This window comes from Bombina bombina, chromosome 1 (genome assembly GCF_027579735.1).
Source record: "Bombina bombina isolate aBomBom1 chromosome 1, aBomBom1.pri, whole genome shotgun sequence".
Classification (NCBI taxonomy): Eukaryota; Metazoa; Chordata; class Amphibia; order Anura; family Bombinatoridae; genus Bombina; species Bombina bombina.
The window spans coordinates 1,252,333,545-1,252,347,903 of NC_069499.1; the positions used below are offsets into that span (position 1 = coordinate 1,252,333,545).

A 14,359-nucleotide genomic window follows, 5' to 3' on the forward strand; every position below is an offset into this window, starting at 1 on the left:
CCTTGGAAGTATCATCCTGCCTATATCTTTCCGCCTCTAGTTCTTCTTCCAAGAGTAATCTCCAAGATTCTGAAGGAATGCTCGTTTGTTCTGCTGGTGGCTCCAGCATGGCCTCACAGGTTTTGGTATGCGGATCTTGTCCGGATGGCCTCTTGCCAACCGTGGACTCTTCCGTTAAGACCAGACCTTCTGTCACAAGGTCCTTTTTTCCATCAGGATCTCAAATCCTTAAATTTAAAGGTATGGAGATTGAACGCTTGATTCTTAGTCAAAGAGGTTTCTCTGACTCTGTGATTAATACTATGTTACAGGCTCGTAAATCTGTATCTAGGGAGATATATTATAGAGTCTGGAAGACTTATATTTCTTGGTGTCTTTCTCATAATTTTTCCTGGCATTCTTTTAGAATTCCGAGAATTTTACAGTTTCTTCAGGATGGTTTGGACAAAGGTTTGTCTGCAAGTTCCTTGAAAGGACAAATCTCTGCTCTTTCTGTTTTTCACAGAAAGATTGCTAATCTTCCTGATATTCATTGTTTTGTACAAGCTTTGGTTTGTATAAAACCTGTCATTAAGTCAATTTCTCCTCCTTGGAGTTTGAATTTGGTTCTGGGGGCTCTTCAAGCTCCTCTGTTTGAACCTATGCATTCTTTGGACATTAAATTACTTTCTTGGAAAGTTTTGTTCCTTTTGGCCATCTCTTCTGCCAGAAGAGTTTCTGAATTATCTGCTCTTTCTTGTGAGTCTCCTTTTCTGATTTTTCATCAGGATAAGGCGGTGTTGCGAACTTCTTTTAAATTTTTACCTAAGGTTGTGAATTCTAACAACATTAGTAGAGAAATTGTGGTTCCTTCATTATGTCCTAATCCTAAGAATTCTAAGGAGAAATCATTGCATTCTTTGGATGTAGTTAGAGCTTTGAAATATGTTGAAGCTACTAAGAATTTCCGAAAGACTTCTAGTCTATTTGTTATCTTTTCTGGTTCTAGGAAAGGTCAGAAGGCTTCTGCCATTTCTTTGGCATCTTGGTTGAAATCTTTAATTCATCATGCTTATGTCGAGTCAGGTAAAACTCCGCCTCAAAGGATTACAGCTCATTCTACTAGGTCAGTTTCTACTTCCTGGGCGTTTAGGAATGAAGCTTCGGTTGATCAGATTTGCAAAGCAGCAACTTGGTCTTCTTTGCATACTTTTACTAAATTCTACCATTTTGATGTGTTCTTCTTCTGAAGCAGTTTTTGGTAGAAAAGTACTTCAGGCAGCTGTTTCAGTTTGATTCTTCTGCTTATAATTTCAGTTTTTTTCATTATAAGATTTAAACTTTGTTTTGGGTGTGGAATTTTTATCAGCGGAATTGGCTGTCTTTATTTTATCCCTCCCTCTCTAGTGACTCTTGCGTGGAAGATCCACATCTTGGGTAGTCATTATCCCATACGTTACTAGCTCATGGACTCTTGCTAATTACATGAAAGAAAACATAATTTATGTAAGAACTTACCTGATAAATTCATTTCTTTCATATTAGCAAGAGTCCATGAGGCCCACCCTTTTTTGTGGTGGTTATGATTTTTTTGTATAAAGCACAATTATTCCAATTCCTTATTTTTTTATGCTTCGCACTTTTTTCACCCCACTTCTTGGCTATACGTTAAACTGATTTGTGGGTGTGGTAAGGGGTGTATTTATAGGCATTTTGAGGTTTGGGAAACTTTGCCCCTCCTGGTAGGAATGTATATCCCATACGTCACTAGCTCATGGACTCTTGCTAATATGAAAGAAATTAATTTATCAGGTAAGTTCTTACATAAATTATGTTTTCCAGAGTTCTCTTGTTCCCCAGACCAAAGTCACTTTTCTGGGTGTTCAAATAGACTCAAATTCTGAGACTCTTTGACCGAACAAAGAAGGTTGAAGTTGCTATGAGGCTTTATAAAATCTTCTGTCTTTCATTAGCTTTTTGTATAGCCTAATGATTGCTGCATCATATGCTATTCTGTTTGCTCATTTTATCACAAGGCCCCTTCAGCTGTGTATGCTTAGAGAATGGTGCATTTTCATGGGCCTTCCTTTGTTCGTCCAATTGGACTGTGATTATGACAGATGCAAGCCTTTCAGGCTGGGATGCATTCTGGAGGTCTCAGAGAGCACAGGGAGTTGGGTCTCCTCAGGAGGTGAGGTTACCAATAAATGTTTGGGAACTGTGCAATTTTCAAGGCCCTTCAGAGTTGGTCCCTTTCAAAAAGTCTCATTTGCATTTTTAGTCAGAAAATGTTACAACAGTGGCATATATCAATAATCAGGGTGGAACTCGCAGTTCCTTAGCCATGAGGGATGTATCTCAGATTCTTTCCTGGGCAGAGGACAGTTGTCTAATCTCTATAGTCTATATCCTAGGGGTGCCCAATTGGGAGGAGGATTTTCTCAGTCAATCCTTTTATCCCAGCGAATGGTCTCTTCATCTGGAATCAGATTGTGGGTTTTTGGAGTCTTCCCAAAAAGAGATCTTAATGCCTCTCGGTTGAACAACAAACTTCCCAGGTTATTTGCGAGGTCCAGGGATCCTCAGGCAGAATTTTAGTATGCTCTAATAGCTCCATGGCCTTTTCATATAGCTTATCTTTCATTCTCTTGTTCTGTGAAGGGTGGTTGCCAGGATGAGACAAGAGGGGTCACCAGTGATGATTGCTCCAGCCTTGCAGGACTTAGTTTGCAGATCTGGTTCAGTTCTGATGTCCAGTTGTCCATTTTCCATGGCCACTTCCTCTGTGTCAAGATTTTCTCTCTCAAGGAAGGTCCGTTTTTTCCATCAAAATAAAATATCTCAGCTTGATGGCATTGATATTTTTTTTAGTCTGTTGTTGAAACTTTGATTCAGGCTTGTAAATGGTGACTAGAAATATCTATCTTAAGGTTTAGAAGGTTTTTATTTCTTGGTGTTTGGATTATGGTTTTTCCTGGCAATCATTTAGAATTCCTAGGATTTTGCAGTTCTTGCAGGATGGTTTGGATAAGGGTCTATCCAACTGTTCTTTTAGAGGTAAAATTTCAGCTCTTTCAGTTCTGTTTCATAAAAAGATTGCTAATCTTCCTGATATACTCGTCAGTATTAAGCCTGTTATTAAACCGATTTCTCCTGCCTGAAGTCTTAATTTGAGCCCATGTATAATGTGGATATTAAGCCTTTATCTTGGAAGGTTTTATTTCTTTTGGCTACCTCTTCTGCTAGGGGAGTTTCTGAATTTTCTGCCCTTTCTTGTGATCCTCCTCCTTATTTTCTTTCATACAGGTGGTGAGAGTCCACAATCCATTACTCTTGGGAATTACTATTCTCTACCACTAGGAGTAGGCAAAGATTCCCTAACCCCAAGAGCTATAAAACCCCTCACACATACCTCAGTCTTTACTTTGCCTTCACTGGAGGTAGTCGAAGAATGAAGATGTGCATTTGATTATTCAAAGAGAGGTTTTCAGTCCTATGCTGAAGCCCAGTTTCTCTACAGTGCTTGTCAGAGGGATGCATTTGGGGTATGGTTAGTGATTCTTTCTTAACCTAATGGAAATTTTAATTATTGGTCGCAGGGACTTATCTTTTGCCTCCCTTTATGTATCTACAATATACTCCAATTCCATAGCCTCCGCTGCGTACTGGTTTGGCTTTTTTCTGCCTTTTTGCTAGTGGACGAGTGTCTATTGGTGAGTGTCATTTATTAACATTTAGACACTTGTATATATCTCTAGCCCTGGGACCGATCCTTTACACTATTCCCTTGCTGTTGGTGCATATTGCTTTTCTAAAGTGCTTAGTTTGTATTTTGCATGTCAGTTTTTAGATTTAGATGCAGCGTGGTTGCATGTTGTATTGGTGCATGTCCTTTTAGTCTTTCTATAATTCACTCGCACGTCGACCGGTTTAAGCATGTTTGGTAGCGCACTTTCATCGTCAGCTATGCACACACTGTGTTTTGGCATGCTAAATTCCTTTTTTGGCTGTCTTTTTTTTTTTGTGTGCATTATTTCTTCTGATGATCGTTATCTGATTTTGGTTGATAATGTCTCCTGCTTTGTTTTGCAGTTCAGCCTAGCACTCACTGTAACTGAGTTTATTTAAAAAGATTTTGTCCCTAAATCTACACAAGAAACTTGTCTCCTGAATAGCTTTCTATCATTATTGGGTGCGCTTATTGTAAAAAAAAAAAAAAAAAAAAAAGCTGAATTTCCTTCTCCAGCTCGTTTATGTGGCTTTTTAGAATTGTTAATGCAATCAGACCAATCTAATGCTGTTTATTTGGGTATTAATGCACCTACTGTTTGTTCATTACTGGAGAATACTGACATGATTTCGCTGGCTACTCCCCCGCATTCAAACAAGTGTAAAACGTCAGTTCAGATTTTACCTTCTTCAGATTAAGTTTCCTCTGGTGATAGGGAATTTTCATCTGATGTTGAACCTGATATTTCCTCTTTTTTGTTTAAAGTTGAATCTATTTGTTCTCTTTTAAAAGAGGTCTTAATTATATTAGGAGTTAAAGATCCTAAAGTCTCAGATGATAAACTTTGTAATCATTTAATTTCATTTTTTAAGACTGTTGTTAATCTCCCTGAAGTTTCGCTATTCCTGATGCTGTTTCTGATATAATTTCTAAGGAATGATCTTAACCAGGCAATTCATTTTACTCTTCCTGCAAGGTTTAAAAAGTTATATCCTTTACCTACTGCTAATACAGATTTGTGGGAAACCGTCCCAAGGTGGATCGGGCCGTTTCAATTCTGTTTAAATGTACTACTATTTCTTTGGAAGACAGTACTTCTTTTTAAACCCTTTAGATAGAAAATTAGTCTTTTCATAAAAGGGCCTTTTTTACATGCAGGCTATATTCTCAGGCTAGCTATTTCTATTGCTATGTAGCTGCTGCTTCTAATTACTCGTTTGTCTAGTCTTTTAGAGCAGTATTATGATGACTCTGCTAGTGCAAGTCTTGAGTTTACTCTAGTAGTACCAATTATTTTATTAGTGATGCTCTATATGATATTATGAATATTATTGTCAAAAGCTTGTCTCTGTTAGTCCTTGCTAGGTGAGCTGTATGGCTTAAATCCTGGTTTGCTGATATGGTATCTAAATTCAGATTATCTCTTTCCTTTCAATGGAAAGATATTTGTTTCTGATTTCAGTTCTATAATATCTACTTCATTGGTTTTTAAACTTATCCTAAGGCCTCCCCAACAGTCCAGGTTTTCAAGATTACCGTAGATGAGAACAGGTAAAATAACAATGTTTACTAAACAGCCAATTTTACCTGTTCTCCAGTTCAGATCATCTCCAAAATGTGGCCTGTTACGGACGCCTGAGGACAGGTTTGAAAACCAGTGATCTACTGTTACTGGAAGTAAAGGGGCTTTTCTTCCTCAGGACAAAAAATTCTTGAGGGAAATCTAAAGCTGCTAATCATTTTTGTTCCTTTTATCAGAATAAGAAACAAAAGGTTTACGACTCAGCTCTAGGTCTCCAGACTGAACCAGAGGTGCTTTGTTTTTGAGCAAACTGGAACAAGTAAATGCAGGGTAAGAAATCTATCCCTACTACCAAAACTGCATGAAGGTGCTGCACCTGATCCAGAGGTTCTAGAAGAGGGTAGATTATAGCTTTTTCAGGAGGCTTGGTTTCAGTCTGTTCCAGACCCCCCTGGGTTGTGAATATAGTTTCTTAGGGATATTGAATAGGATTCATAAGGCCTCCAATAGTTTTTTTTTCTGTCCAATGTTCCAAAGAATCCTGTAAAATGTCATGCTTTATTTCCAGTCTGTCTCAGATGTGGAGGATATGGGAGTGATTGTTTTAGTTCCTTTGCAGGAACAGGGTATAGGATTTTATTCAAATCTTCATTGTTCCAAAGAAGAAAAGTAATTTCAGTCCAGTTCTAGATCTGAAGGTTCTGATCAGGTTTGTAAGGATTCTATCTTTCAGAATAGAAACCATTAAGACAATTCTGCCATTGGTTCAGCAAAGTCTGTTTATGTCCACAATAGATTTAAAGGATACGTAACTTCATATTCCTATTCACAAAGATCATTTCCAGTTTCTGAGGTTTACCTTTCTGGACAGGCATTTTCAATTTGTTGCTCTTCCATTTGGTCTGGTTAAAGCTCCAAGAATATTCACAAAGGTTCTGTGTTCCCTTTTTTTCTGTGATCAAGTCTCAGGGTATTGGTTTTTCCATACCTAGATGACATCTTGGTTCAAGCTCCATCTTTTCATTTATCAGAATCGCACACCAGCAGACTCTTGTTTCTTCAACAGCATAGCTGGAGGATGAATTTTCCAAAAAACTCAGACAAAGGTAACCTATTTTGGGTTTTCCAATAGATTCAATATCCATGAGTCTTTCTCTAACAGAGCAGAGAAAGTTAAAATTGGTGTCAGCTTGTTTGAACCTTCAGTTTCTCTTGTTTTTCCTCTGTTACTCTTTGTATGGAAGTCCTAGGTCTCACAATTGTAGCTTTAAATGCACTTCCATTTGCACATTTTCACATGTGGCCTCTTTTGGTTTATATGCTGCATCAATTGTGCAGGGATTATACTTTGCTATTTCAAAGGATATTTTTGGATCAGCGTACAAATCGGTCTCTAATTTGGTGGCTGGATCATAAGTTTATTATTCAGGCTGCTTCTTTTTGCTCATCCTACCTGGGCTGTGATTACTTTAGATGCATGTCTCTCAGGTTGGGGAGCTATTTGGGGATCTCTGACAGCACAGGGAGTTTAGGATACTCGGGAGTCGAGGTTACCAAGTAATTTTCTTGAACTCTCTGCTATCTTCAAGCTTGTCCTCTGAAAACAGAAATTAGATTTTCTTTTCAACAGACAGGCAATGTCACAGCAGTAGCTTATGTCAACCATCGAGGGGAACTCACAGTTCCCTAGCAATGAAGTAGGTGTCTCAAATTCTCTCTTGGGCAGAAACCAACTCCTTGTCTTTTATTCCATGGGTGAACAACTGGGAGGTGGACTTTCACAGAAGTCAATCTCTACATCCAGGGAAGGGTCTCTTCACCTTTATATGTTTAATCAGATTGTTGATCTTTAGGGTCTTCCAGAGATAGATCTGATGGCCTCTCATTTGAACAACAAACATCCCAGGTACTTTGTGAGTTGCAGAGATCCTCAGGCAGAGTTAGTGGATGCTCTAGTAGTTCTACTTCAGCTTTCTTTTTTGTTTTCTCCTCTGGTACTTATTCCCAGAGTAATTTCCAAGATAAGCCTAGAGAAGTCATCAGTGAGCCTTATGGCTCCAGCATGGCCTTGCAGAATTTGGTATGCGGATCTGGTTCAGATGTCGAGCTGCCCCCCTTGGCCTCTGTGGTCAAAACTTCTGTCTCAAGGTCCGTTTTTTTTTTTAAATTTCGGGTCTCAAGTCTCTGAACTTGATGGCATCGAAATTGAACATTTAGGTTTCTCTGATTCTTTGATTGAAACCTTGATTCAGGCTTATAAGCCTGTAACTAGGAGAATTTATCACAAAACCTTCAAGGTCTTTATTTCTTGGTATATAGATGTTTTTTCCTGGCATTTTTTTTCTTCTTCAGAATTCCTACGAATTTGCAGTTTTTGCAGGATGGTCTTGAGGGCCAGTTCTCTACAGGTGCAGTTTTTTGTTTTTTCAGTTTTGTTCCAAACAAAGATTGGTACTTTATCTGATATATTCATAGTTTTGTTCAGGCTCTGGTCTGTATTAAACCTTTGATCAGGCTTGGTATTAAGGTTTTGCAAGCTCCTCCTTTTGAACTTGTGCATAAGATGGATATTAAACTAGTTTTTTGGAAAGTTATTTATTTTGGCTATTCTGCTAGACGAGATTCTGAGTTATCTGCTTTTTCTTTTGATCCTCATCTGATTTTTTTTTTTTTTTTTCCAGGATAAGTCTGTTTTCCAGAGTTCATTTGCATTTTTCCATAAGGTAGTTTCTTGAGACAAAATTAGTGAGAGATTGTTGTTCGTTCTTCAGAGAGATCTTTGGATGATGTTATGGCATTGAACGATTACATTGGACTTTAGACAAACTTCTAATTTGTTCATTATTTTTTCTGGTCCTAGAAAGGGTAAAAAAGCTTCTGCTGTTTCTTTGGCCTTTTAGTTGAAACTTTTGATTCAAAAAGCTTACTTGGAGGCAATTTCAGCCTCCACCTCAGCGGATTAACACTGCTCATTCTACTAAGGGCTAGATTTATTAAGCCCCTACGGCAGCAAGTTCTCTCAAGAACTTGCTCGCCGTCATTTATCAAGCAGCGGTCATCTGGCGAAATTCAATCTCCTCGGTCTAGTCAGACCAAGGAGATTGACAGCTCCTGCCCGCGCGTGATTGGCTGTGTGCGGGCAGGAGGCGGGATTGCACGCAAGCGCAAAATTGCGCTCATGTGCAAAGCTGAATACCTGCGGGTATTTTCGCCCCGCCACAGTCAGTTGCCACTTGAGCTTTCAATAATGAGGCTTCAGTTGATCAAATTTGCAAGGCGCTGCTTGGTCTTTTTTGTATATGTTTGCTAAATACCATTTTGATGTTTTTTGCTTCCTCTGATTTTTTTATTATGTTTATTGTATTCTAATATTAGGAGTTAATTTCACTTTTTAGGCATTGGATCCTTTTAGGTCCTTTTAGATTATTTTACACACACACACACACACACACACACACACACACACAGAGAGAGAGAGAGAAAACCCTGCATTCACTAGCAAGCTGGCTTATGTAATCACCCCAGTAATATACAAAATACGGAAGGGGACTGCACTCCTAGACCGGACCGCGTACACATCCCATGACCCTGCAACATGCTTAGCCCTGGGTGCTCAGTGGCACTCACAAGAAGCTGTGCTGTCACCAGAGTCACAGGCAGTTAACCCCAGACAGGTCTGGGTGCAAGAACCATAGGGGAAATTACAAAACAAATTAATACAACACACAAAGAAAACTTTGCACTCACTAGCAAGCTCACAGCTAAGATTTAAAAGCAAAAATGGAAAGGTTAGTTACCGCATCTGGCCAAATGGGACAATCCCAGGTACCATGTCAAGGTCCTTTCCAATACCAGGGACCCTAAAACAGCCACACACTGCAAGCTCTCACATCTAAACAAACTGGGAACAAGGGAAGGGTGCACAGGCTTATGTAATCACCCCAGTAATATACAAAACACGGAAGGGAACTGCACTCCTCGACCGGACCGGGTACACATCCCATGACCATGCAACATGCTCAGCCCTGGGTGCTCAGTGGCACTCACAAGAAGCTGTGCTGTCACCAGAGTCACAGGCAGTTAACCCCAGACAGGTCTGGGTGCAAGAATCATAGGGGAAATTACAAAACAAATTAATACAACACACAGAGAAAACCTCTACTCGCAAGCTCACAGCTAAGGTTTAAAAGCAAAGATGGAAAGGTTAGTTACCTCATCTGGCCAAATGGGACAAGCCCAGGTACCACACCAAAGTCCTTTCCAATACCTGGGACCCTAAAACAGCCACACAATGCAAGCTCTCAAATCCAAACAAGCTGGGAACAAGGCAAGGGTGCACAGGCTTATTTAATCACCCCACATAAGCCTGTGCACCCTTCCCTTGTTTCCAGTTTGTTTGTGTTGCATATGCTGGGGTACCTTTTGCAATGTCCCCAGTTTATTCACTGTATGGTTTTAATAAATCTATTTTAAAGTACAGTGTTTCCAAGCCTTCTATTTCAAGTGAACGCCTGTGCTCCATTGCTGTTTGCCACATGCTTATATTCTTCGGTGCAGCCAGTGGACTGTTTGCAGGAGTCTGGAGTTGGTGAGCTGACACACCATATAATCTGTCAGCCTGCGCCCACAAACACATAAAAGTGCTTCATGGAAATGTGAGCACCCATTCACGGATGCCTTTTCTATGACCATTTGCTTTGATCTACTGATACACACATAAGGCGCCTCTTTTTTATTTGTCAGATGCTGTTGTTTTGTTCATCACATGTGTTCATTTTGAACATCTTTGGACATTAGCTCATTTATTATTGTTTGTGGTACTTTTTGTATATTATATACACGGTTTGCTAATTGTATTGATATGTACTATTAGCTTAGTGCCCCCTATTAGTTTATTTTTATAGACTGCATATTTAGTGTCCCAAATTTCAGTCATATGGGTCTTTAAATTTGGGTCAGGGAAATCTTGTCACCTTGCTTGAAGTCAGTAGGAAGTATGGAAGTGTTATGGTATCATTATATAAAAATAGCAACTTGTGGGGCGGGAAAAATAAGAAATGGCAGTGGGGATATTGTAACAATAGTATTGTAAAAATAAAATGTATTAAAATGGGAGGTTAGTCAGACATTATCACTTTCATCAATTTTTTTTTTCTTCAAATGCAAGTTTTTCTGCAACATTTGTTTAAATTAAGATGCTTGCATGTGTTTAACAATGAATGAATGAACTTCTGCTGATTATCCAAACTGACATATAATAAGAGTTAAATTAAATGTGTCTAATACTTGCAAACTGTCTACTCTAGGTAAACACATTCCTTTAAGCCAACCAACAGAAGAAGTGGCCAGTTTCTTTGCCAAGATGTTAGACCACGAATACACCACAAAGGATGTTTTCCGCAATAATTTCTTCATGGACTGGAGAAAGGTAATCCATACTTAAGTTAAACCTCTGTTTTTCTTTGCAGATAATTTGACCGGCACATGTTTACTGCCTAAAAACATTGCATGCATATAAAGCTGTGTGTTGTTGGCCAATTTGTTGCTTACTAGATTCTGATTACCCATCACCTAACAGAACACACACCAATTAATTTAAAGAGACTGTAAAGTCAAATTTAAACTTAAATTGATTGGACAGAGCATGGAATTTTTTTTTTTTTTTTAAATCTTTATTTTCGTATCAGCAATCGTGTTACAACAACATAGTTTCGGTAACAATTACAAGTCAGTATTTAGGTCAAAATATAATGAGAACCTCTTCTCCTCTAGACTCTGGAGAGGGATTCTGTACAATAAATAAGTAATTCTTTCAAAATACGGTTGCTGATTTATTTTATATTTTGAGTTGTATAACATATTGTCCACCTTAACCCAACAAAAACAAAAAGCTAAGGCAAAACAAATCAAACAAAACAAAACTAACAAACAGAAAAAAAAAAAAAAAAAGGGGGGGGGGGGAAAAATAAAAAAGATTTTAAAGGGAAAGGGAAAAAAAAAAATTCCGAGGGATGGGGAATATTCCTTAGCTCTCTCACGTCTTCTCCCCTACCATATTCCCAGCTGTACCAGCTCAGTGTGTCTAAATGGAAAAATTATATTATCTATTTCATTTGCTGGAAAGCTTTTAATGAGTTTTGACCATTTATTGAAAAATGTTTTTATATCCTTCTCATTATTCATACTAACATCTCTTTGTTCTAGAATACATTGCTTTTTAAGGCAATTTTTCACTTCTATTAATGCTGGGGTTTTATGGTTTTTCCAGTTTTTTACAATTAGATATCTAGCTGCTAATATTGTTAGTATCAGCAATTTTTCCTGAGGGTGTTGTCCTTCGCTCTGATTTAGGCAAAACACTATTAGCATTGGTGTAAGATCCAGAGGGGAAAATCCCAATGTGACGTTAAGCCAGTATTGGATTTTTAGCCAAAATTGGCTAATTTTTGGACAATTCCAGAACATATGTTTAAAGTCAGCTGCTATAATTGAGCATTTCGGGCATTTATAGAAATTCAAGTTATATAATTTGTGACCCTTTTCCGGAGTAAAATATGCTTTATGTAGTATTTTTAAATGTGCTTCTCTCCAAGTTGCGGAGAGTGTGGCCTGTTGAACTTTATTTATAGATCTTTGGATGACCTGTGAGTCTATATTGCAAGGGAAATTTACGGCTAGATTTAGAGTTCGGCGGTAGCCGTCAAAACCAGCGTTAGAGGCTCCTAACGCTGGTTTTGGGCTACCGCTGGTATTTAGAGTCAGTGATTAAAGGGTCTAACGCTCACTTTACAGCCGCGACTTTTCCATACCGCAGATCCCCCTACGCCATTTGCGTAGCCTATCTTTTCAATGGGATCTTCCTAACGCCGGTATTTAGAGTCGTTTCTGCAGTGAGCGTTAGAGCTCTAACGACAAGATTCCAGCCGCCTGAAAATAGCAGGAGTTAAGAGCTTTCTGGCTAACGCCGGTTTATAAAGCTCTTAACTACTGTACCCTAAAGTACACTAACACCCATAAACTACCTATGTACCCCTAAACCGAGGTCCCCCCACATCGCCGCCACTCGATTAAAAATTTTAACCCCTAATCTGCCGACCGCCACCTACGTTATACTTATGTACCCCTAATCTGCTGCCCCTAACACCGCCGACCCCTGTATTATATCTATTAACCCCTAACTTGCCCCCCACAACGTCGCCGCAAGCTACTTAAAATAATTAACCCCTAATCTTCCGACCGCAAATCGCCGCCACCTACGTTATTCCTATGTACCCCTAATCTGCTACCCCTAACATCGCCGACCCCTATGTTATATTTATTAACCCCTAATCTGCCCCCCACAACGTCGCCGACACCTACCTACACTTATTAACCCCTAATCTGCCGAGCGGACCTGAGCGCTACTATAATAGTTATTAACCCCTAATCCGCCTCACTAACCCTATCATAAATAGTATTAACCCCTAATCTGCCCTCCCTAACATCGCCGACACCTACCTTCAATTATTAACCCCTAATCTTCCGATCGGAGCTCACCGCTATTCTAATAAATGTATTAACCCCTAAAGCTAAGTCTAACCCTAACACTAACACCCCCCTAAGTTAAATATAATTTTTATCTAACGAAATAAATTAACTCTTATTAAATAAATAATTCCTATTTAAAGCTAAATACTTACCTGTAAAATAAATCCTAATATAGCTACAATATAATTTATAATTATATTATAGCTATTTTAGGATTAATATTTATTTTACAGGCAACTTTGTAATTATTTTAACCAGGTACAATAGCTATTAAATAGTTAAGAACTATTTAATAGTTACCTAGTTAAAATAATAACAAATTTACCTGTAAAATAAATCCTAACCTAAGATATAATTAAACCTAACACTACCCTATCAATAAAATAATTAAATAAACTACCTACAATTACCTACAATTAACCTAACACTACACTATCAATAAATTAATTAAACACAATTGCTACAAATAAATAAAATTAAATAAACTATCTAAAGTACAAAAAATAAAAAAGAACTAAGTTACAGAAAATAATAAAATATTTACAAACATAAGAAAAATATTACAACAATTTTAAACTAATTACACCTACTCTAAGCCCCCTAATAAAATAACAAAGCCCCCCAAAATAAAAAATTCCCTACCCTATTCTAAAATACAAATATTACAAGCTCTTTTACCTTACCAGCCCTGAACAGGGCCCTTTGCGGGGCATGCCCCAAGAATTTCAGCTCTTTTGCCTGTAAAAAAAAACATACAATACCCCCCCCCAACATTACAACCCACCACCCACATACCCCTAATCTAACCCAAACCCCCCTTAAATAAACCTAACACTACCCCCCTGATGATCTTCCTACCTTGTCTTCACCATGCCAGGTTCACCGATCCGTCCTGGCTCCAAGATCTTCATCCAACCCAAGCGGGGGCTAGACATCCACTGAAGAAGTCCAGAAGAGGGTCCAAAGTCTTCCTCCTATCCGGCAAGAAGAGGACATCCGGACCGGCAAACATCTTCTCCAAGCGGCATCTTCTATCTTCTTCCATCCGATGACGACCGGCTCCATCTTGAAGACCTCCAGCGCGGATCCATCCTCTTCTTCCGACGACTAGACGACGAATGACGGTTCCTTTAAGGGACGTCATCCAAGATGGCGTCCCTCGAATTCCGATTGGCTGATAGGATTCTATCAGCCAATCGGAATTAAGGTAGGAATTTTCTGATTGGCTGATGGAATCAGCCAATCAGAATATAGTTCAATCCGATTGGCTGATCCAATCAGCCAATCAGATTGAGCTCGCATTCTATTGGCTGTTCCGATCAGCCAATAGAATGCGAGCTCAATCTGATTGGCTGATTGGATCAGCCAATCGGATTGAACTATATTCTGATTGGCTGATTCCATCAGCCAATCAGAAAATTCCTACCTTAATTCCGATTGGCTGATAGAATCCTATCAGCCAATCGGAATTCGAGGGACGCCATCTTGGATGACGTCCCTTAAAGGAACCGTCATTCGTCGTCTAGTCGTCGGAAGAAGAGGATGGATCCGCGCTGGAGGTCTTCAAGATGGAGCCGGTCGTCATCGGATGGAAGAAGATA

General features: G+C 38.9%; 1 protein-coding gene across 1 annotated transcript in view; it reads left to right on the plus strand.

Annotated features, from left to right (window-relative positions):
* Positions 1 to 14,359, plus strand: part of LOC128664299 (DNA topoisomerase 1-like) — a 571,968-nt gene that overhangs the window by 20,298 nt on the left and 537,311 nt on the right. The window contains exon 2 of the mRNA XM_053719139.1: positions 10,538 to 10,659. Coding sequence (XP_053575114.1) covers positions 10,594 to 10,659 — 66 coding nt within the window. The 5' untranslated portion in view covers positions 10,538 to 10,593. The remainder of the gene's footprint in view (positions 1 to 10,537; positions 10,660 to 14,359) is intronic.